Source organism: Molothrus ater, chromosome 13, assembly GCF_012460135.2.
Source record: "Molothrus ater isolate BHLD 08-10-18 breed brown headed cowbird chromosome 13, BPBGC_Mater_1.1, whole genome shotgun sequence".
Classification (NCBI taxonomy): Eukaryota; Metazoa; Chordata; class Aves; order Passeriformes; family Icteridae; genus Molothrus; species Molothrus ater.
In genome coordinates, this window is record NC_050490.2 from 5,380,805 (window position 1) to 5,403,423 (window position 22,619).

The 22,619-nt window shown below is 41.5% G+C and overlaps 1 protein-coding gene across 3 annotated transcripts in view; it reads left to right on the forward strand.

Moving 5' to 3' along the window:
• MTMR10 (myotubularin related protein 10) overlaps positions 1-22,167 on the forward strand; it is a 36,079-nt gene extending 13,912 nt beyond the window's left edge. For all 3 annotated transcript variants that reach the window (XM_036389538.2, XM_054516200.1, XM_054516199.1), the window contains 13 exons: positions 796-868; positions 1,909-2,051; positions 8,993-9,083; positions 11,465-11,639; positions 11,974-12,061; positions 12,219-12,307; positions 13,299-13,429; positions 13,554-13,623; positions 13,779-13,849; positions 14,703-14,872; positions 16,134-16,304; positions 17,129-17,311; positions 17,805-22,167. In XM_036389538.2, the coding sequence (XP_036245431.1) occupies positions 796-868; positions 1,909-2,051; positions 8,993-9,083; positions 11,465-11,639; positions 11,974-12,061; positions 12,219-12,307; positions 13,299-13,429; positions 13,554-13,623; positions 13,779-13,849; positions 14,703-14,872; positions 16,134-16,304; positions 17,129-17,311; positions 17,805-18,404 (2,055 nt within the window). In that variant the 3' untranslated portion in view covers positions 18,405-22,167. The remainder of the gene's footprint in view (positions 1-795; positions 869-1,908; positions 2,052-8,992; positions 9,084-11,464; positions 11,640-11,973; positions 12,062-12,218; positions 12,308-13,298; positions 13,430-13,553; positions 13,624-13,778; positions 13,850-14,702; positions 14,873-16,133; positions 16,305-17,128; positions 17,312-17,804) is intronic.
• The last annotated feature ends 452 nt before the right edge of the window (positions 22,168-22,619 follow it).

Sequence of the window (22,619 nt, forward strand, 5' to 3'; positions counted from 1 at the left end):
TGTTTGCAAATGTCCCTTAGACTAGACAAGTGTCAGATCAGCAAAGCTCTCCACGTGGTGGAGTTTTATTTGTGTTACTGATGGAGGGCAAAGTAACCACAAAATGAGAATTCATTGTAGGTGAAGCAACAAGAGGAGGGGAGAACTCTTCTGCTTTGTCAAAGCAGAGCTCATGACATTGAAAACCATGATCAGTTTTTGAACAGCACAGCATACAACACTGGAAATCCAAGGAGTGAGCTCTGTGTTATTTTCAGTAGAGTTTGCACTTCCATTTGGGGCTTTTAAAGGAAGTGTTCCATTAACAAAGATATGTATAGCTCTGAAAGTAGATAGGTACTTATTCAGTAATAGTTAGGAAGTTTGATCAGAGCTATATCAAAAGGTTTAATTTTTGGCATTAAGTAGTTGTTAAAATTTGTCCCTGAAAGTAGTATTAATATTTTTTTCTTTCCATGCTTACAAAAGTAATAATAATTGGAGATTTCTTATATTCCATATATATATATTACACTTCAAATTGTATTGGATTTCTAAGAGTAATTTTTTGTACTAATTCAGTAAATTCAGTGCAGAGAGGGAGGTTATTTTGCATATTCCACTGGGGTTGCTGAACTGCTGGGTGTGCAGTTGAGCAGCCTCTAACCTCTAATTACCTGGGAATAGGCAAGGGTAGTACCTGTCAGAAAAGCCTAGGCATGCCTGATTTTTATCATAGTTTCTTTAAAGTTGTGCTGTATATCTGGTTGCAAACTGCAGAGCTGCAATTAATGGCTGTGACTTCATGTGTTTCAGAAATTCCATTATAAAAACCTCCTCCTTGGTGAACACGATGTCCCACTCACATGCATTGAGCAGATTGTCACAGGTATGTCAAAAATAGCTAAGAATACTGACAGGCTTTATTCTTATTCAGTACAAAATTGTTACCTCCCTGTTAAGTTCTGCAGAATTGTTGACACTTGAGGTTTTATGTCATTAATCTTCCCTGATTTAAAGGATTTGGTTTATTTAAAATTAGGATAAAAGCCTCAAATGCTGAATAAATCTTGAGGTGCCATGCAGGAGACTTTTAGTTGTGTCTTTATATTATTGACTTTATATTTGTAACTACCATACTGGATCAACAGGTGTTGTAGGAGAGACATGTTATAGCAGTACAAAATTTTGTTAGCAGTGTTTTTACATTGCATCATCTGAATCTCTGCCACTGAAATACACTAAACTGCAAAAATAGCTTATACAGTGAGATATAGATGGGATTTCTGACAAGAGAAATGCTGTAGTTTTCAATCCTCTCTAATTCTTAGCAAGTTAATAACTGGTGATCTCCAAAAGTCTGCAAATGGCAATTGACATCCTGATCTGAAGAAATAAAATACTTCTTGTGGAAAACCAGGTTTTGATTTGTTGGATTCCTTAGACTAACCTATTGCTAAGAATGTTTTTCATCTTGTAAATGTAAAATTTTATAGAAGTGATAAGTTTTCAAATTTTGTTTGTGGCATGGGCTGTTAAACACTTGGTTTTCTGACTGTAGGTAATCTAAATTATTGGTTATAAGTTTTCAATGCCCAGAGTTGGTTGTGATCACTGTGAAAAGATTGATGTGTTTCTGAGGAAGAACATGAAGAAGAAATGCTAATTTTTTTTTACAACAAATAGGTGCAATTGACCTGTTATACTGTCTTGCACTGGCCCACATTTGCTGCCCCTTTTCTAAAACATGAGATTTACCCTAATTTTAGTGAAACATAAGCTTTTACTAACAGGAATCAACAGATTTTCTACGTGAATCAAAATGTGCCAATAAATAAAAACCTCCTGGCAGCAACATTACTGTATCTGTTTGAGCCAATCTTGTGTTTCCTTACAGAACACAGCCAAATAAGTTTCTCTTCTTTGCAGTGAATGACACCAAGAGGAAGCAGAAAGTCCTTGGTCCCAACCAAAAACTGAAATTTAATCCAACTGAATTAATAATTTATTGCAAAGACTTCCGTATTGTCAGATTCCGTTTTGACGAAGCAGGTCCTGAAAGTGCAAAAAAGGTATTGTTATCTTGTTATGAATTTCTGCCTTGTGGTCATTACATGTAGCAACAGCTGTGCTGATAAGAACATTTTGTATTATTATGTTTTGATAGAGAAGTAGGGGGAAGAATTGCAAATTATTCACATTCTGTTACAGGAGAATATCTAAATATCTAGAGTCAAATCTATTAGGGGAAAAAATTTAATGTGGCATATTAACTGTTCAGTATCATACAAGATAAACCAGTATTTCTTGCCATATCTGTTGTACTTTAAAAAGTTATTAATTTATTAAATAAATCTTTTTAAGGACTGGAATCAGAATGTTGCATTGCAGCTGCACAGCAGATGTTTGCATTTTTATGGAAGATGTTTCAGGCTCTGATACATTTTCTGAAAGTCATAAGCTTAATTTGCCCAGAGGCTGAGTGAGCCTTACGGATATCCTTAATGGTGTCGGCACAGTTCTCCAGCGCGCTCTTGGAACCACCATTTTGTCCAATTTACATGAACCTGGGTTCTTTCTCAACATTTTATTATTAAAGACTTGTACACTCTTGACAGGAGGAATTACTGGGCTCAGTCCATTCTGAGGGGTTCCCTTCCTTGCCCGCCTTCCCTTCCTTCCCTTCCGTACCCGGTGCTGCCGCAGTCCCGGCACAGCGGGGCTGTGCTGCTGGGGCTGCCCCAGCCGGGCTGTGCTGTTGGGGCTGCGCTGCTGGGGCTGCCCCAGCCGGGCTGCGCTGTTGGGGCTGTGCTGCTGGGGCTGCCCCAGCCGGGCTGTGCTGTTGGAGCTGTTGAAGCTGCGCTGCTGGGGCTGCCCCAGCCGGGCTGCGCTGTGGAGCTGTTGGGGCTGTGCTGCTGGGGCTGCCCCAGCCGGGCTGCGCTGTGGAGCTGTTGGGGCTGTGCTGCTGGGGCTGCCCCAGCCGGGCTGCGCTGTGGAGCTGTTGGGGCTGTGCTGCTGGGGCTGCCCCAGCCGGGCTGCGCTGTTGGAGCTGTTGGGGCTGTGCTGCTGGGGCTGCCCTAGCCGGGCTGTGCTGTTGGGGCTGTGCTGCTGGGGCTGCCCCAGCCGGGCTGCGCTGTGGAGCTGTTGGGGCTGTGCTGCTGGGGCTGCCCCAGCCGGGCTGCGCTGTTGGAGCTGTTGAAGCTGCGCTGCTGGGGCTGCCCCAGCCGGGCTGTGCTGAGCAGGGCCGGCTGGCAGCGCCCTCCTGGCTCTCGGCTGCCCTGACCTCCGTGGCACTGCAGCGTGGCACAGCCGGCGTTTCGTAAGGAATGACCCACTTTGCTCTCAGAGCTTAACGATTCCCCTTCTCAGTAGGATCAGGTTTGAGTTTAGCCCTGTAAGTCCCAAGGACCATCTGCCCAGGCATAAGTCTGTGTGCAGTTACTGACCGAGAGCTGCTGAACCGGCTCAGCCCCTTCACCCTTCCCGAGGTGCACGGGCAGGAGCCCGTCATGGACCACCCTGCTCTGGCCTTGTTCTGGTTCTCAGCCCTGTTCGGGCTGCCCTCCTGCCTGCTGCCTGTGCTGGTTGGAGCCTTCCACGTTTGGCAGTCTTTCTGCAGTCATTCCCTCGCACAGCCTCTCCAAAATCCCCCTGGAGCTGCCGCCTCCTGCAATATCTTTACAGCAAGTGTTTCTAATTGGCTGTCAGAGCAAAGGAGAGTGATTATCCCGGAGGAGGGGAGAATAAACTCAGCATCTCATTAGCATTCTTTGTGCTGCATTTTCTTATGCAAGAGCGAACAGTGAAACCATTTTATGAAGCCCTTTACATTAGGCATTTATAGTTACATGGTCTTAGGTGGTTTCTTCTGATAGGAGGAACAGCTAGGTCTAGACAGCCAGAGCCTGTGTGGTTATAGAGCTCGTGCTGGTGGTGACCACAAGTGTAACAACTGCCATTGTCAAATACCAGAATGTGCTCAGTGAAGAGGAAGAAAATTGGTACAAGTATCAGCTGTGTGGTTACTGTTGCAGTTTCGATGCATCAGGTAGGTTACTGCAGCTTTGTGTGGGTGTAGCACACAAGCGTTTCTACTGAAGGGAGATCAGGTTCAGCTTATCTAATCTAATGTTTCCATAATGGCATTATTCTATTAGCATTAAAATATAAATGTAGAGAACCATGAGAGCCTTAGATCAGTTTTCCTGTATCAGGATTTTGCTTAAATTATTTTGGGATGCTGGTGAACACATCTGGAGTGGTCTTACACAGCATATTGAATGGAGTTGTTTTGTTCTTTCTGACATTTAGATGGCATGCTGGCACCACAGTATGGAAAGATTTTATCTGGTTTCTGTTCCTGCCCTTCAGATAGTACATATTAGCAAGGTTGTCCTGGTGTTTGAAAACAGAAGACAGTGATCAGACCTCCTTAAAGTTCCGAAGGGCCTCTTTAATCTATATTTACATCCAACCGTTTGTACAAGAAAATTTTGGTAGCTGTCTACTTGGAAATAGCTGTGTGTGCATAACTTGTGTAGGGAAGACCAAGACTCTGTACCTGAGCTCTGATGAGAGGGGAAGCCTCCTCTTGGGCTGAGGATGCATTGCTGTCTGACTGGGAGAGCACTGACCATGGAATTGGGGTTCTGGATGGGGGGGCCTGCATGGCAATTCATGTTTCAAAACGAGCTTAAATATAGGTAGTTAGAAGGACAACAGATGCTGACTTTATGCAGTTAAGGAATTTGTTTGAAGCACAGTTCCTTGCAGGTACTGGAACTACTCAGCAGCATCCAGTGACATAAATTGGTGTTGGCAAAGTGAGTGTAATCTGTTCCTAAGGAAGTGTCTCTGTTTGCTGAACAGGGCATAAGGGAGAATAACTAATTAAGCTGCCTTACTAGAATAGAGATTATTCCAAGTCTCTCTTTGAGGATCTCAGAAAGATCCTCTTTCCAAGGATCTCTTTTGATGCTGTGAAAAGAAATATCCAAGTTTGAAAGCAGGCTTCTGATGTGGACAAACTGACAGACTTGACTACACGTAGACACATGGGTAATGTTGGCAGAACTTTGAGGCCTATTTGTTTGTCTTTAAGCAGAGACATTGTGAGAACACATTCATTTATTTTCAGGTAAATTATTATAGAGAAGCTTAAAAATCAGTTCTGTTAGAAAAATAGCCTCAGCAGCCAATACATGCTAATAAAATACTGTCTCAGCATTAGTCAGCCAGGTAAATATTTTTTTCCTCATTTTTATTAGTGGATATTTGGGAAGCAAGCATTAAAGGAAAATAGAAGGAATGGAAATTTGCACTCACCACTGTTTAGCAGTTTAATTTTGTTTTGTCTCTAAAATAAAGCGATAGAGTCTCCTAAGGAAGGAAAGCCAGATGGGTGTGGGAGGAAGTGGAGGATGGGGAAGCAAGGGTAAGCAAGTTAGGGAAGTCTTAAGTTAGGCAGTGCAAAAAAAAGAAGCATTTCACATTCCTTAGAGGAAAGGAATTATTTTGTTCCAAAAATGACAACAAGCAGTCAAACTGAAAACTCCTGCTATTTTTTAGGCACTGCAGTATTTGAAAATTAGACTGAGAAAATAAAATGTAAGAAAAGGTGCAGCTGTAGATCTTCTGACTGGTGATGCCCAGTGTGTTTCCTCACCATGCATAAGGATCCTGGCAGTGCCCCAGGATGGGCACAAACCCTGTGCCTCATATATATGAGTATATCTCCATTTTCTCATCCCTTTCTCTTCTATAACTCTCTTAGTTCTTTACTCCAGGAAGCTTTTTTGAATGAGTATGAGAGTTGTTTCAGAATCACATGCTCAATCAAAACAGGAGGAAAATTTTAATCTCAAATCTTGTTTCCTGTGCAATCAAAAGTAGCCTTTCCTACGTCATAACACTTGGGATGGAGGGGAACATTTTTTTCCCTAATTGTTATGAACAATAATATGAAGCTTGTAAGTTTTGGACACACGGTCCTGACCCTTTCTAATGTGTTCCTCCTGCCTCCCCAACTCTATTACCTTGTTCTAATTGTTTATACAGATCACAAAATTGGTACTGTTTCAAGGCACTGGGAATGCATAAGATACTGTCTTTGGAGGGGATGAAGAAAACTTTTTTTAGAAGTAAACTTACAGAATCACAGAATCAGAATGGTTTGGCTTGGAAGGGCCCTTAAAGCACCCCCTGCCATGGGCAGGGACACCTTCCACTACACCATGTTTTTCAAAGCCCTGTCCTGGTCTTGAACACTTCAGGTATGACACAGCCACAACTTCCCTGTGCAAAGGTTAAAGATATTTTAAAAAATACAGATGAATTAAAAAAATTCTCCTAATGCTGATGCTTATTTTCCCAATAGGTCTTCCATCCTAGGAAAATGAACAAAACCTGTTTGTGGGACTTGATGTAGTCCTGCTTGTCTGACTTTCTACCACAGGTGTCTGCTTGGGATAGGAATTGCAGTAGCAATGGAAAACAGTATTTTTCCAGAGAATTCGTAAGCCAGGTAGCCTGGCCTAAGGAAGAAGGGAAAAGCCAGGGCTGTGCTAACTTAGCACATCTCAAATGTTGTTGTCCACACCTCTTCTGCAAGAGCATTAGCAATACTTTGAAGTTCTTGCCCTTGGTAAAATTCCTGTTGAAGAGGAGGGTGTGCCCCGAAAGTATCATTTATTTTTCTCAGATAGGGGTTGAACAGGGGACACTGACATAGGGAAATAGCTGTGAAATAGCTACAGCCATTGTATTTACTGCTTTTAATAAATGAACTTTCCAAGCAGCCTATTCTCTTGTTATTTGTCTGAGCCTGAATATCTTCAGCTTTACACAATTGTAAATTGGCAAGAATACCAAACATTTTTGAGTTTGATATGAGAACGCTTCCTGTAAAACATGCTTGTCTTCCAAATTAGAGCGTTCTACTTATGGCCATAATCTGCTGAGATCTGTGGAATGTGCTTGTCTTCTGAATCTCTGAGACAATAAAGCTATTATAGGGATTTAGTGAGGAATAAACAGAAAATTAGTATGTATTTAGTACTTGCTTAGTGTATCTATGAGTGGAATTTTTCTAAAATGTAAAAATAGAGACAGTAGCAGGATAAATCTATCACTTTAAAATAAGAGAAATAGATGGCCTGAACCTGTGGGTGGATTCTTTCACCCATGCAAATACATGGTGTGAGTTACATCTATTCCATGGAACACCCAGAGCATTTTCCAGCTCCTGCTTTATTTAAAAGCACAACTATGGTCTCATATTTTTTGTGGATCTGGATGGTTACTATCTCCACCCCACCATTTTATCCCTCTTCCACCAGCACACACATACTCCCTTTTTCAAATGTGGCAAGCAAATGACAGAGATTTCAGCTGCTGCCTATTTAAAAATAGGTTTTACTGTATTCCTGTTGTGTTATTTGGCAGCACAATGGAATTTTTTTCCTGCAGTTTGTCCTGAAGGCTTGAGAGTAGATTAGCATAGTAAAAGGCTTTCAACTTCCACTCCATAAATGAAGATGAGTAGTAGCTCTGCTAGAATCAGTTACTGTAGTGAAAAGCTGCATAGAAAAATGGAAGTCAAAATGTGAATATACACAGATTTCCATTTTATTTCATTGTTGATGATAGCCAAAAGTAATATGTTAGAAGTGGCCAAATAGTGTTGAATAGCTGGCTTCTTCTGCTTCAGTTCATACACTGAAATCACAAGATTTAGTAAAATGTGTATGGCTTCCAGTTATGTCATTAAACGTTTGATCTAATCCTGCTTGTAACTGTTCATTAGGAAAGTCTGCTAGACTGTTCTCCAGGGACACTTGTACTGCTTGGGTTTTCTGGGGGGCTGTCACCCCTGGAATGTGCTGCCCTCTGTTTTCCTGTGCAGTTTCATTGTAGAGCAGAAGGTGTGGGGAGAACAATTAAAGAAACCATTGTTCTAAGACTCGACTGGAATTTTTTTGTTGAGTGTTTGCGAAACAACATTTTCAGCTCAAGTTAGTCTACTGTCATTACTGGTTTCATAAATAATGAGGACTGTCCCCATCAAAAGTCAAAGTATATAAAAATACAGTAAAGGTTCCATAACATCAGGGATGTTACATACAAACAATAAAAATAAAGCAGCTTTCTTCATGCAGATCTCAGCATAACTGAGCTCTCGAGCTTTGTTCCCATTGCCCAGTGCTGCCAGCACTGATACTCCTTCAATCCTATGGTGCAAATCTTTCTGTTATGCCTATCACAATAAGGACACTTTCCTTCATAAAAAGAAAACAATTTCTTGGATGCACAAGATTTTTTTCAAAAATAATATTCAAAACTGCTGAACTCTGAATACAATTTGCAAATGCATTTTTAAATATGAAAAGTTGGGAAAAGTTGAGGGGAAGATAGAAAATAAAAGAAAAAAATCAGGGTTTTTGTCAAATCTTTTGTATTTATTAGTGAATATCTACATTCAAAGAGACAGAGACTAGAAATGCTTGGTGAAATTTTAAGTCTAGGATCTAATCCTAAATCATGTGCTGCATTCTTAATTTTAATAATCTTAGGGAAAGAGCCAATGAGTTTTTTTAAAAGGAAGCGCACATGAAAAACCTCCTGGCCCAACTGATAACTTTGTAGCACAGATATCTGTCAAATGCTGTTAAATACTGATACCAGATTTTAGTTCAGGACATGCCTGAACTGTTAATTGTTCAAAATTGTCCTGGTAAAATTCCATTATGTTGTTTCTGTGTTTTTCCCCTCTTCCCTAAGCACTGATTGCTGGCTACTGTCAGAGCAGTGCTAAGTTGGACTTTTTGAACTGACCCTGCATACTCTTGGGTTCTTCTGCTGGATTGATTAAGTACTCTTTTCATTAAAGAAAATATCAAAAGACTGATTTTTAGCTTTTTCACAGCTCTGCATATTTGACACTGTTGCAGTTAATGGCAGTAATTTTTTTGTCTATATAAATACATAATAACAATAATAAATGTCTCTTTCCTAGGTGTGCCTTGCAATAGCTCATTATTCTCAGCCAACGGATCTTCAGCTTCTCTTTGCATTTGAGTATGTTGGGGAAATATATCATAATCCAGGTAAGGATGAAAGTACTTGGATTGTGCTTTTTTTCCTGTTTTGTAATATGTATTTTTAGTAAGACTTCTGTCCAGAAGCAGTGGCAAAAAGCATTTGAGGCTTTCTCCAAGGGTAACAAAATCAGCTTGTTCTGCACCCAGCCTCTTACTTATGGTTATAAGTCATTCATTGGGATAGACATTAATGACCAAAATCCAAAGAAATGTCTTTCCTGTCTGAAACAAAGCCAAACTGTGGCAGCATGAATACTCCTATTTCTCAGTTCACGCTTCCATCCTCCTGTTGTATGTCTCTGTTGGTACTCTGGGTACCCAGTGAATGTCCCATCAGGCAGGCTTGCTCACCTGCCCTTCTTTTGGGAATAAGTTTCTCTTCTGGTGGTATTGCAGGAGGATTTGTGCAACTTGGGACTCCATACCTTCTTTCCTAGAGGCTTACTAGGCAGTTCTTACCACTCAAAACCTCCACCACCCCTGCTGAGCTGGAGCACACCCTCTCTGCTCAAGGCCAATCTCCAAGTGAACCTTGTCAGTTAGGTAAGCCTGCAAAGATGCCTTTGGAACTTGATTTCGAGCGTAATGCTGTGCGGTCACTGCCGAGTGCTCCCAGCCCAGACACAGCTGAGAGCCAGCATTGTAGGGTGACAAGGCTCCCCACAGAGAGTGCTGCTGCTGCTGCAGAGCTGTGCTGCTGAGATCTGAACTCAGCAGCTGGCACTAGAAACCACTCATCTGCCTGTTACAAAACATGAACCTTGTGGAATTACCAGATCAGGCCTTCAAATTTGCAAAACGATGCATGGTTCTCATCCATGGTTTTGCCTCTATGGCTGCCCTGTGCATGCACAAGAATAAGTGTGCATGTGATTATTATGTTGCACACACAATTACACATGGAATTCCTTACCTCATAAAGCTTGGGCAATTATTAAGGTCCATGTATTTTCATGTTATAAAGTACTAGGGAGGAAGCCAATTTGCAGATAAATTGCAATAAAATGTTAGGCTGTCACAAAGTTGCCTTTACTCTCTCTTTAAAATACCATTTGCTATATGGAAAAATACCTAGTGGAAGAATTACATAAGGTGGGTAAAAATGTTCCTCTGGAGCAGCAGACCAGAATGGCAAAGGAGAGTTGTTCTGCCACGCTGCAGTTCTTAAGAGAATATGAAATTCTTTTGGGTCGTGTTGGGGTGTTCTTGTTGTTGTGAACCCTGGTGTTTGTCCCATAGATATCTGGCTTTGCTCTTGCAATTCCAGTGCTGTTTAATGACTCTCTCTCCCTGCTACTCCCAGTAAAGTAAAAGGTGAAATGCTGTCTTTGTGCTTCCTGGGGAACATCAAAAGCCTGCATTGTTCTGGTGTATGTGTATGTTGTTTTTTCCCAGGCTATATTTGATAGTTATATATCCTGCTATTAAACAGAAAAATTGACTTTTTTTTTTTGTAATTATTGTATTTCTCTGTTTACCATCTTTGAAGAGCTACTTCAGTCTGATTTTAGTCCTGTTTTCTTCTGAAAATCCTAAGTAGTCAAAGTGCCAGTGCAAGAATGAAGTTGATAAATACAGAAAGCAGAAACCACACAGGTTATGGGATGTCAGCAGAGCTGTGACACTGTTCTGCTTCCTTTGGGCAGGCTCTTGCTAAGGCTCACAGCTTTCATGGGGAAGGTAATAGGGCTGAATTTCAGTTTATTCCACTTCCATCTAAAAATGTACTTCAAGTATCAAGAAACAAAATGTAATTTCTTTTTGACACAGCTGACTGTCCCCTTGGCATCTAAAGAATGACCAGCAAAGGAGATCTTTCTGTATAGTAATGGCCTCTCTAACCTCCTGGTCCCTAAATACAAATTGATAGGCCATCTTTTTGTGTAGATATAAATCTATATAGAAACCCCAGTATTTTAACATGGCCTTCCTTTTTTTTTATTTGCTGTTAATACAGCAGTCATTTAAAGTTGCTGAAATTATGTAAGTTTTATTTTGCTTTATTGACACGGTAGATATTCATTAATAGCTATAGCCTATAAAGGGTTCATGTTTTAAAATGTTGCAAACTTTGGCATAATAAAGAAGGAAAACCTGTGACTGGAGATAACATTTGTTCCTGAGTATTAGTATGCCTTGGCTTCTATCAAGCAGCACAGCAGGCCAATTTTATGTTGCTTTTCTAATGAAATTGCAGGGAAAAATACATTGACATCTTCACGTATCATCAAGCTGCCATTAAATCACTGCTTTCTTGTAATACAACAGTAGGTAATATAGATAATACCAGTCCTGTTGCTAATGGCTTATCTTTGTAATTAGGAAGGTGAAGAGTGTGATTTTTATTTATTGTTTTTAATGGGCATTGGTGACTTTCCTTTTCCTAGCAAAGAAGGTGAATGGCATAGACCCAGGAGGTGGTGGCGGTGGCATCAGCAGTGCCAGCAGTCAGCAGACTCCTTTGTTTGAAACTTACTCGGATTGGGATAGAGAAATCAAAAGGACAGGTGCATCTGAGTGGAGAGTGTGCTCAGTCAATGAAGGTTATATGATCTCCACTTGGTAAGTGTCTCCTGGGACACCAGCAGGAGGGAGCTGGGCTGTCTTGTCCTGTGTGCCCCACAGTCTCTGTTGCAGCCAACCGTGCATGGCACCGTTTAATTGTGCTGCTCTCTGCAGAGGCCCCCAGGCAAAAGATGCTGCAAGTCTTGTCCCTGAGGGAAATGTCATGATTTGGCATCCATGGCTTTGATGCTTTTGTACTTCCATGTGGGACGGTGGCAGCCACACCCAGGGGCTGCTCTGGGACAGCTGGTGACACAGCACTGAAGCAAGAGGGAAGATGGTTAAAAACACAGGGAAAAGTAACCTTTTTTATCATGTTTTTTTCCACAAGCCTTCCAGAATATTTTGTGGTTCCATCTTCCTTAGCAGATCAAGACCTGAAGCTGTACTCCTACTCCTTCATTGGGAGGAGAATGCCTGTAAGTGTCCTCTTTGTTCTGATACTGCTCCTGGTCATTGCACAGTGTTCAGCTTGGGGCTCTGCATGCCAATTAACATTGCATTAAGGAAAAAGTTGTACAGAATAGCTCTAACCTGCACGATTTTGTTGTTTCTTGTGTTTTTTCTCCATGTTAGTTATGGTCCTGGAATCACCCCAATGGGAGTGCCCTTGTGAGAATGGCCAACATTAAAGATGTATTGCAGCAGAGAAGAATTGACCAGAGGTGAGTGATTCATTGTGTCAGCCTTCAGGCAGAGGGTTAGGATAACACCAGTGGTGACTGTGACACAGCACTGGGTGGCAGTGGGGTGACCCTGTGTGACCCCACAGTGTTGTAGTGTGGGAACTTTGGAGAGACTGTTCTCTGGATCTGGTTCTGGCACAATTTTTATTCAAGGCCATTCCAGTTTCAAATACTGGGTAACTTTAGAGGTTTTAAGGTATGCTTATTTTTCAGGGGGATAATCATTCAGATGACAGAATTTATTGATAAAATGACCAGATTTACTATAATACAACTTACAGTGGTGGAGATTTTCTTACCTCTTTCAGCAAGACAGTAAAAAAAAACCCTTCATTTTTGGCATTGTGAAATACAATTTAGTAGCCTTAGTATCATAATGCACAAATATGATAATATTTCTGTGAAATATTTGTCATATGTTGTCCTTAATGAAAGACTGAAGGCATTTAGTGCCTTCTGTAGGTAGTTTACAAGCTTAATTGTTTTTGTTCTTTGGTTTAATTTGTAGTGTGACTTTTTGTAGTAGTGCAAACAACTGCATTGTGTGTTAGGCTGGAGCTCTGAGTTTTAATTGAAACCCTGTCAGATTTCCTGACTTCATAAACTTTAAATATGTTCTCTTCATTTAGCATAGGTAAGTCTTACTAAAAATGATGGAAAACTAAAAACGGAATAGAGTTATTTAACTGTCAGTCAGCATCAGATTTCATTTCTCAAATGTGATGTTTTAATGATCCATTAAAACATTTCCATTTTTTATGTTCAGTAATTAGTAGACACCAAAAATGTTTAAGTCAGTAGCTTTATGGTAGGAGCAATGTATCTCCTGAATATGAACCAGTAAACTATTTTTTAGAATGAGGTGCATGTTTTCTGTGGGTTTAATTGTTTGCAGTTAGACAGTGACACCTTTCTTGAAAGACTGTTTCTTTCCTCTCCAACAATAAACCTGCTGATTCTTCTCCTGCAGGATTTGTAATGCCATAACTCGAAGCCATCCCCTGAGAAGTGACGTTTACAAATCTGACCTGGACAAGTGTCTCCCCAACATCCAGGAAATCCAGGCTGCACACAATAAACTCAAACAGCTCTGTGTCAATGGTATGCTGGGCTTTCCTTCTTTTAGGGGGCTGTTTTCCTGACATGCAGTGAATTCCAGTCAGCCTGGCTGACAGGGACTGTTACTGGAAGTTGTTCTGCAATGTAATTGCTGTTCCTGTTGCAGACCCTTTTGATGACACTGAAGAGAAGTGGCTGTCCTCACTGGAAAACACTCGCTGGTTAGAATACATCAGGTTGGTACCATGAAAATAATGATGTTCAGTGGAATGAGCAGTGCATCATTTCAAGGATTGTTTTAATATGTTGGGTAAATATAGATAACCCAAATCTTTTTCTTGTAGAGTGTGAATTTCTGTTAACTGTTAAATCACTTTCTTTTCCTGTCCAGAGCCTTTCTTAAGCATTCTGCTGAGCTTGTCTATATGATGGAGTGTAAGCACGTTTCTGTAGTTCTACAAGGTAATACAACACAGAGCATGCTGTAATTATTTGCATTACTGTGATAATGTAGATAAACAGATTTAGATAAAATCAACTGTAATCTTTGTACATAAACCCCGTGGATTCTGAATATCTCAGGCATTTGGGGAACTAGAAGGGAAAATAATTTTGTTACATATCTGAACTGTAGTATGGTCCTTAGCATCAAAGGAATATTTTGCTTTGAGTCTTTGTGGGTTTTGTTCTGATAATGATGATAGAATCAAAACCTTACTGTGAACCTTAGTACTGTGTCAATTGGGCTAATATTCCCTGCAGAAGCAATATCAGTTTAATTCAGAGGTTCTACAGACAAAAGCATTTCACTCAGTGCCCACTCCTTGTGTCTGTGCAAACAGATATTTCGGGAAAGGACACTGAAAAACTTGCTCATACCTGTAATTTCTGTAGTTTTTACAAGACTGTTCAGCTGGTATATCCCACTCTCCCCATGTAATGGCCTTCCAAAAATTGCTTCAAGGTGGAAAAATGTTGAAAATTTTAGCAGCATGAACACTCTCCTCCTCAGCACACCTTGATTTAAGTACTAGGCAGTTGGGTGGGTATTTTGTTCTTGATGAATGCACTGCTGTGCTGGATACTGCAGAAACCCTTTGTATAGTATGAGTCTCAGTTAAAAAAAAAGTGTGATTTTCTTCTAGTTTGTTTGTTTTTTTTTTAATTATGAGAACAATTTAAACATCTAAAAGTATATTTTAAAGGAAATTCTAATAAAAACATGAGCCTAGTTGCACGACTTTGCTCTTTGAAATCTAACACTGCCATGTGCATTTGCCTTACATATTCTGTACTTTCTGTATGTCACTCACAGAGGAAGAGGGACGGGACCTGAGCTGTCTTGCTGCTTCTCTCATTCAAGTCATGCTGGATCCCTACTTTCGAACCATTGTTGGATTTCAAAGCCTAATACAGAAGGAATGGGTCATGGCAGGATATCAATTTTTAGATAGGTGTAACCACTTAAAGAGATCTGACAAAGAGGTAAAAATTAATTGTATTTGCATGTGATCACAGTTTCTGCTTGATATCATCCTGAACATGTATTTGTACAGAAATCTAAAAGTAAATATACATTTTAATACTTTTAAATCTCATTATAATAGTATGAGAGGAAGTAACTCTTTTCCCAGGGTAGAGATACCTTTTCTTTACCCTCTGTAGCCATGTGAGAATCACTGAAATCCCAGGTGCAATCCAGTGGGTTTTCATGTTGCTTCAGGGTTACACATGAAAGCATCTCACTGCTACAAACACTACCACAGTCACATTTCAAATTGAAACCAAAGGAGATGAGGGGTTGGAGGGGGTGGTTTTGCTTGTGTTTTACCAATCCCTGTTTCCATCCCTGTGCTGTTATCACTCAGCTGTGCTTTCAGAGCAGGCAGCTGCTGGAGAAGCCCCACAGCTGCATGAGCTGACATGGCTGCCAGGAGGAGAGTGCTGGGCTCTGCTCCCAGCACTGCCAGCTCTTGTTTGGCCTCTTCATGGCTAACTGCAGGTGGAAGCAGAGAGGACCCAGGTCAGGAACCTTTTGCAGGGACAGTGGCCAGAGTCACAGAACAGGAACATCCGCAGAGCGTGGAACCCACAGATAAACCGAGGGCACTGAGCACCAAGCAGAGAAAATGCATGAAGGGATAAAGAAATGAGATGCCAAGAGGGAAATAATGAAAAGCAGCTATTTTGGCCCTAGGAAAGGATATACTGAAAAGTGAAAATGGGAAGGGGAAAATATTTCTAAAGCTTTACATAAATTATAGTTTATACTTTTGCAATTCATGGGCTGCTATGGAAAAGACATAGAAAATGTGGTGAGAAATTAGCATGGCTGAATCATAAGTGCTCCAGTCATTTCAAACAAGGAAGAAAATACATTGTAAAACCAAGGCCAAGGGGCAAGGAAGGCTCATACAAGCACTAATTTGGAAATTATGAGGGACATATAGATGGCAGAAACGATTTTTGCTGCTGTGCAAATCCTTGTGTATGAGAGGAGCCCAGGAAAGGAGTTTTTACACAGAAGGGAAAGCTGTGCAAAGGTAGTGCTGAGAAAGACGTGGCTAAACAGGAATACAGAGTGTAACAATTGCATAGAATCATGAAAAATGCAAGACTCCAAATAGTTTACCCTATGGTTGAATAATGTATCAATGGTACAGCCAAATACCAAAACTGTAAAGAAATGGGTATGATTTGGGAAAAGCTCATGTTAAATCTGATCATTCCTTGTTTCTTTTCCCAGTCTCCTTTGTTCTTGATGTTCCTTGACTGCGTTTGGCAGCTGCTGGAACAGTACCCAGCAGCCTTTGAGTTCTCTGAGGTGTACCTGACCATCCTGTACGACAGCGCCCGCATCTCCTTGTTCGGCACCTTCCTCTTCAACTGCCCCCACCAGCGAGTCAAGGAGAGCACTGTGAGTAGGAGGGGCTGCCCCTGCTTGTCCAGCAGGACACTGCAGCTTGGCCCCCTGGAAAGAACAGCATCCCAGTTCCATGCTTCCTGTGTGTCCTTCCAATTGCCACACCCTGTTTGGGGCTAAACACTCAGGTCCCCAGGTGAATACAGTCATAATGACTTTCAGGTGATCTGTGCAGAGCCAGTGACTAACTATTCAAGAAGAAAGTCTATTGAATTTATTTGTGGTTTTTTTCCTAGGAAAACGTTGCTACTCTACATTGTTATTTGTACTCCTCTAGGAAGCAAATCTGTATCTCAAACTCAGAAAGTAGAATGACAGGCAATAAATAGAATTTCATGCTTCAGGCAAACTTTGAAATCTCTTGACATAATTGTTTAAATAGTTGAAAAGGTTGGAGATGCTGCATAAAGTTCCAATAGTAATGCACAATGGAGGCATTTAGAAAACAGAAGACTTAAATTTGTTTTTGAAAACAAGCTTATCACAACTGTGTGTAGAAAACATTTGATGGCTGATAAAAGTGAAACTTACTTATTTCATTAAATATTTCGCCTTTAAAGTTATAGGTAGCAACTTTACAAAGAAGCAGAGCATTGAGGGACTCTGGGTGAATTCTCAAAATGCCAGTTTAGGGGTTAAGAGTAAGCCAACAACCAATTAAATGGAATTGAGAAGTAACTGCACAAATGCAGAGCAACTGTTTTCTTCTCTTGTGCTACTCTGCTCCTCTTTGCCCAATAGTTACATGCTGGGTTTAAGATTCATGAAGAAGCCCATTTTCTTTGATTTTAATCTGCCTGAATGTTAACTTCCTGCAGGAATTTGCTATAAGCAAAAACATTCAGCTGGGTGATGAGAAAGGCCTCAGGTTTCCGTGTGTTTGGGACTGGTCTCTCCAGTTCACGAGCCGAGACCGGCTGCTGTTCCACAACCCGCTGTACATCGGCAAGAGCGCGCCCAGCGTGCACAACGGGGCCCTCCGCACCTTCAAGCGCTCCAAGGTACCTGGGGGGCTCTGAGGGGCTCTGCTCACACTCAGGGGTCGTGCTGGGGAGGCTGCAGGTGCCCTTGGATTAGCAGTAGGAGCCTTCATTGTCTTGACTTCCCAGCCTAAAGAAATTATTTTCTGTAGAAGAAGCAATGTAAATTTTTAAGCCTTGTGTTTTAGGATATTTTCTGATATGGCCAAGTCGCTGCCAACATTTGCATTATTTCACCTTTGGAAAAGTGATGACAGGCCACTTTTTCCCCTGGGGTTGTCAGTATTTTCAGTAAATACTGATTATAAGTCTATCATTTGTTGCTACAAAAAACCATATGTATTTCTTTTTAAAGGCCACAGTTTGCCCTGTGAGCCCTGCAGCAGTGACTCAGAAGCTCAGAACTATTTAAAGGTCACAGCATTTGTCTGGATGATGCACCCTGGCAGTTCAGGGAAATGTACTATTCCAATGAACGTAGAACTGGAAAATTACCAGTATTTATTTTCTGCAGAAAAACTACAGCTCCACATTGCGAGGTGTCCCCCCAGCAATAAAGAACGGAATCATCGGCGAGCAGGAGTTCCTTCCAAGAAGAAACTCTCTGATACTGAAATTGAAGCCAGAGTTTTTCCACTCAGCAGAGGGGCAGAGCCACAGCATGGAGCAGTACTTCAGAGACTGGTTTGCCAAGCCCGTCGATCTGCACGGCGTCATTCTGCCCCATCTCTCTGGAACACAAATAAAACTGTGGAAACTCTGCTACTTCCGCTGGGTTCCCGAGGCCCAGATCAACCACGGCGGCTCCATCACCGCCTTCCACAGAGTTTCTCTGCTGGCAGACGAGGTGGACATGTTAAACCGCAGCCTGCGGCAGTACAAGAGCAACTCCTCCTTGCAAGGCCACTGCTCAGAACTGGATCAAAGCAGGATGTACTTCAGAGCAAATGGTTTAAATGACACCTCAGGCACCCCAGACTTTCTCTCCTCCTCATTCCCATTTTCTCCTGTAGGGAACCTATGCAAACGGAGCATTTTGGGAACACCTTTAAGCAAATTTTTAAGTGGTGCCAAAATCTGGCTATCCACCGAGACGCTTGCAAATGAAGACTGAGGTGATGTGGAGGTTTAAAGGCTCCAGGAGAATACAGCATATCATTTTGTCTTTTCTAACTTAACACTGCTAAATGCGGCATTGAAAGCTGTAATAATTTTTATATACAAACATTACGTAAGATTTGCACAAATATTTAAAAGCAAGGCAAGTCATGCTTCAAATCGCACAATGTTGTCCTCAGTAGTTCTCATCTGCTGGGGCTTCTGCTCCCCAGTTCCTCCTGTTGCTGGGGGTTTGGCTCATTACAAGTGATAGAGCATTTCATTAGCTAATTGAAAGGCTTGGTGTGGTCGTTAGTGAGGGTTCTGCTTGAAATAAGCTTTGTTTTCCCAGATAGTGACTGAAGTGACCCTTTGATAAAACAGCTTGGAAAGCCAAAGTAGTGCAGTGGAGATGAACTGACAGCTGAAATCTGGGATATACTATTTTATCAGACTGCCTCTTCAGGAGTAATACTTGCATAGATACAAACATACTAATGCTCCATGACTGATCACCCTACATTGTGCTAATGCAGTGTATCCATGGAAGGGCTTGTTCCCTTTTCTTTCTCTTCCCAAAATGTGTTCATTAACAATTAGTCAGATTTGTGCTCTTTGTCATGACCTTGACTTTAGACTATAGAAATCCACATCAGGACAATGCACTGTTAACCTTAAAACATTTACTGTAGATATGGTATTGCAGTAGCTTTAGAAGTGCCTTTAATTGGGAGGAAACAGTAGCAGGATTACTCTAATGCAGCTGACACTCCCCCAGCTTTTCAAAAGAGACTGTGTGGCAAGTTCTTGTTCCATCCCCTGCTTCCCCCTCTCCATTTCTGGAAACAACAAGCATCCAGAAGAAGCAGCAGGTGTCCCCTCTTTAAGGTTAAACTTGTTTGTAAGTCCCACAGGACCCTCAGCTTTTTATAAGAGCACCTCAACTACTCAGCATTATCCCTGCACAGATCCTGATCCCTGCCATCCCTCTCCTCAGTTTTTTGCAGGATGAAGTAGCTTTCAGCAGAACTCATACCTGAGCCCTGCTGGTTCCAGAAAGGAGCACTGGCTCCTCATTGCCACTTTCACAAGGGATGCAGGTGCTGCAAGGAGAGCAGTGAGTGGTGCCTTCTTTTTGCAGACTGAATATCCATAGGGACAGTGCAATGAACAAGCACTGCCTGAGGGAATTACATCCAACAGCCTCCTTCCTTCTGCTTAAGACAGCAGCCTCCTTGTTGTTCTGAAGCCTTTTTAAATGATGCCTCTCCCTGGATGCTGTGCCACAGAAGGACTTACAGGGAGAAAGGCAGGAGTGTGAAGAATTCCAGGAGGCTGGAGAAATAGTGGTGTGTCTTTCCATAGGTTAAGGCTCCTGTCAGCTGCCTTCTCTGAACAGCAAGGCTGTATTTTGTATTAAATTATTTCTGTATAAACACCAACGCTGTTGAACTGGCACTGAGCCTCCATCCAGGTATTGCCTCACCAGTTTAGGGCACCAAAGGCCTTACACAATGGACTCAGAGCTGCTCTCAGTTTTCTCAGTGGGGAAAAAAGAAAGCTGCAGGATAGGAATATGCAGTGTATTCAAGTTTTAAAAAAGGGGAGGGGATAGGATTTGGAGATCTTTGTTTGTAAACCCAAACTGATCTTCAGCACAGCCTAAATCACAAAGTGGGGTTTGGCTCCCAGGCTGGTCTGTGACCTCCAAGGCTGTGCTTTGCTTGCACTGCTGGGGCTGGAGAGCAGCAAGGCAGGGCCAATGCAGAGGTGAACAATGTCAGGGGAGGGGGTTCCTTTTTTACCTTACCAAACTTCCAAACCCGTTCCTATGCAAAGAATCTGTGGTGTGTGTGTGCTGTGCACAGCGTGGGCAGGCACAGGCTGTTGTGACACAATGCCAGGGCTTCTGGGCAACTGTTTGTGAGGAAAAAACATGTATTCACCTCAATTGCCTAATTATGCTGCAAGATGAGCTGAGCATGTTGAATGGTCCACAAACCAGTTGTGTTTATTTCCAAGCTTGCTGCAGTAGTCATCTCACTTGTTCCTTATTCAAATGTTTTAGTTTGCTTTTGCCATTCCTCTTTTCCCATTAGCTAACTGCTTTCCCTGGCCTGATACTTGACATAAAGACCTCAACCTGTGTGCTTAGTGTCTTTTGGTACCAATTTTTTTTCTTTTAAAATGACAGTTAAAACTATAATGTCTTTTTTCTTTCCTTAAAAGCATAACTTCTTTGGATTAAAGGTACCAAAAATGTGTAAATAAATTACTCCACAAAAGCAGCTGGTGGAATTAAAAAATGTTTAGGCTTGTACCCTTTGGGGGAAAAATGGGTACTATATTTAAACAGAATTGTCTTTTATAAGGCGATTTCAGACATTTTTACATTTCAGTTCTAAGATGTGTACAGATGCTGCAGAGGGACTTTGTATTTTATATATATAGCATGGGAGAGGGTTAAAAATAATATGCCTTTATAACAAACAAAACCTGTCGAAATATCTATTTGCCAAACAAACTTAAAAAGAATTTTTTTACCATTCCAAAAAGGGAGTTAGGTAAGCAGAGGCTGAGAGGGGGCACCTCCTGCAGAGAGGAAGGGAAGGGCTCTACCTTTCCCTAGGCTTGAAGACAAGGTTCTGCTTCAGCCTTGCTGAGGACTCTGAGCAGCTGCTGTGCCTGTGGATGCTGCTGCTTCCTCTGAGTTCAACAGCTCAATACTTTCAGATTCACTTTTGAAGGACAGGTACCAAGTGTTGATTTTGAATATTCTCCACTCTGCACAGTTGCCTTATCAAGTCAGTAGGGACTGTTCTGAATATCTTTAATAACTTTCAAAAGCAATTTTGGGGTGTGAGTATGTATCTTACTTCTGTGTACAGAATACTGACATGCAAGTGTGTATATATATGTCTGTGTATATATATGTACACATACTTTCAAATTTTCATTTCTGTTCACCATTTAAAGCAACATACTGTTAAATGCCATCTTTGTGTTGCAGAGTAGAAAAGCTACCAAGCAGCTCATCCTTTTGTGTTTGTAGAAAATGTGCATTACTGCAGCTGTTCCTGGCTGAGTCATGACTTTGTACCACACAGGGGGAGCTCTGCAGCTGCTGCAGCTGCTGGGCCCCAGTGCAGCTGCTGGGCTCGGTGCAGGGCTGGGGCTGTGGTGGCACCTCAGCCTCCAGGCACTGCCCTGTGCCCCCGGAGTGCACTGAGAACTGTTTGTGTGTCTGCCCAGGCTGCACGTCTGCTCCATGGGCACCTGCCTGCAATACCACTCTGAACAATTAACTGCCTTGTGTTTCAATGAAAATGTAGCAAGCTGGGCAAACCTTTTGGCTTATTCTCAGATGGAAATACATTAAAACCAAAAAATTCTAACATGTATTTAAGGAAAGGATGAAATCTTAAATTTGCCTCTAACCAAGAGACAGGAATTTGTACCTCAAATTGCTCTAGGCAGTAGGTTTCTAATGCTGTTGCTGTGATGGTTTAGAGTTCACCATTTCAACTGAAACTAAAACCTTTGTGCCTGATAATGATTTACTGAGTAGCAGTGGCAGGAAGATTATAAAATCCTGATGCTGAGTTGCGAATGTGAAGTAAATTAGAGTCAATAAAAGTTTGTACCTTTCCACAGTGAACTTCAGGTGGTTTTCTTTCCCTTCCCCTAACAAAAAAAAATTATGTGTGTGTGGTTTTTTCCAAGAATAGCATGGACACTGTGCTATAGAAAGATGATTAATAAAAATGATTTGCAAATGATCTTATTTCTTGCTATGTTCTCTTATAGTGTCTGCAGTTTGCATGGTGATCAGAATTTCTCATAGCAGGGAACTTGCTCAGTATGAGAATGAAGACTCCAGAGAAAAGATGTTGGCTGTGTGTTAAAATTAGGAGAAACCCACGGGATTTTGGTGTCTTAAAAGGGAATTCATCTTTTTAGTTCCAATTGACTGACATACTTCTGAATGAGCAAACATACCAATTATGTGGGGCAGAACTGACTATACTGAATGTGGTCATCTTGGCACTGACCAACTCATGTCCACTACCAGAAATATTTCCCTTTATACAGGTACTACAGATACAACACAAGGGGCTGTTAAACAAATTATCCTTTCATACACATTAGAACAGCATTAATGCTTTATGCCCTACTCTCTGCCACCTGTATCTGTTTATGTACAAGTGCAAAATTCAAATACATCATGGTA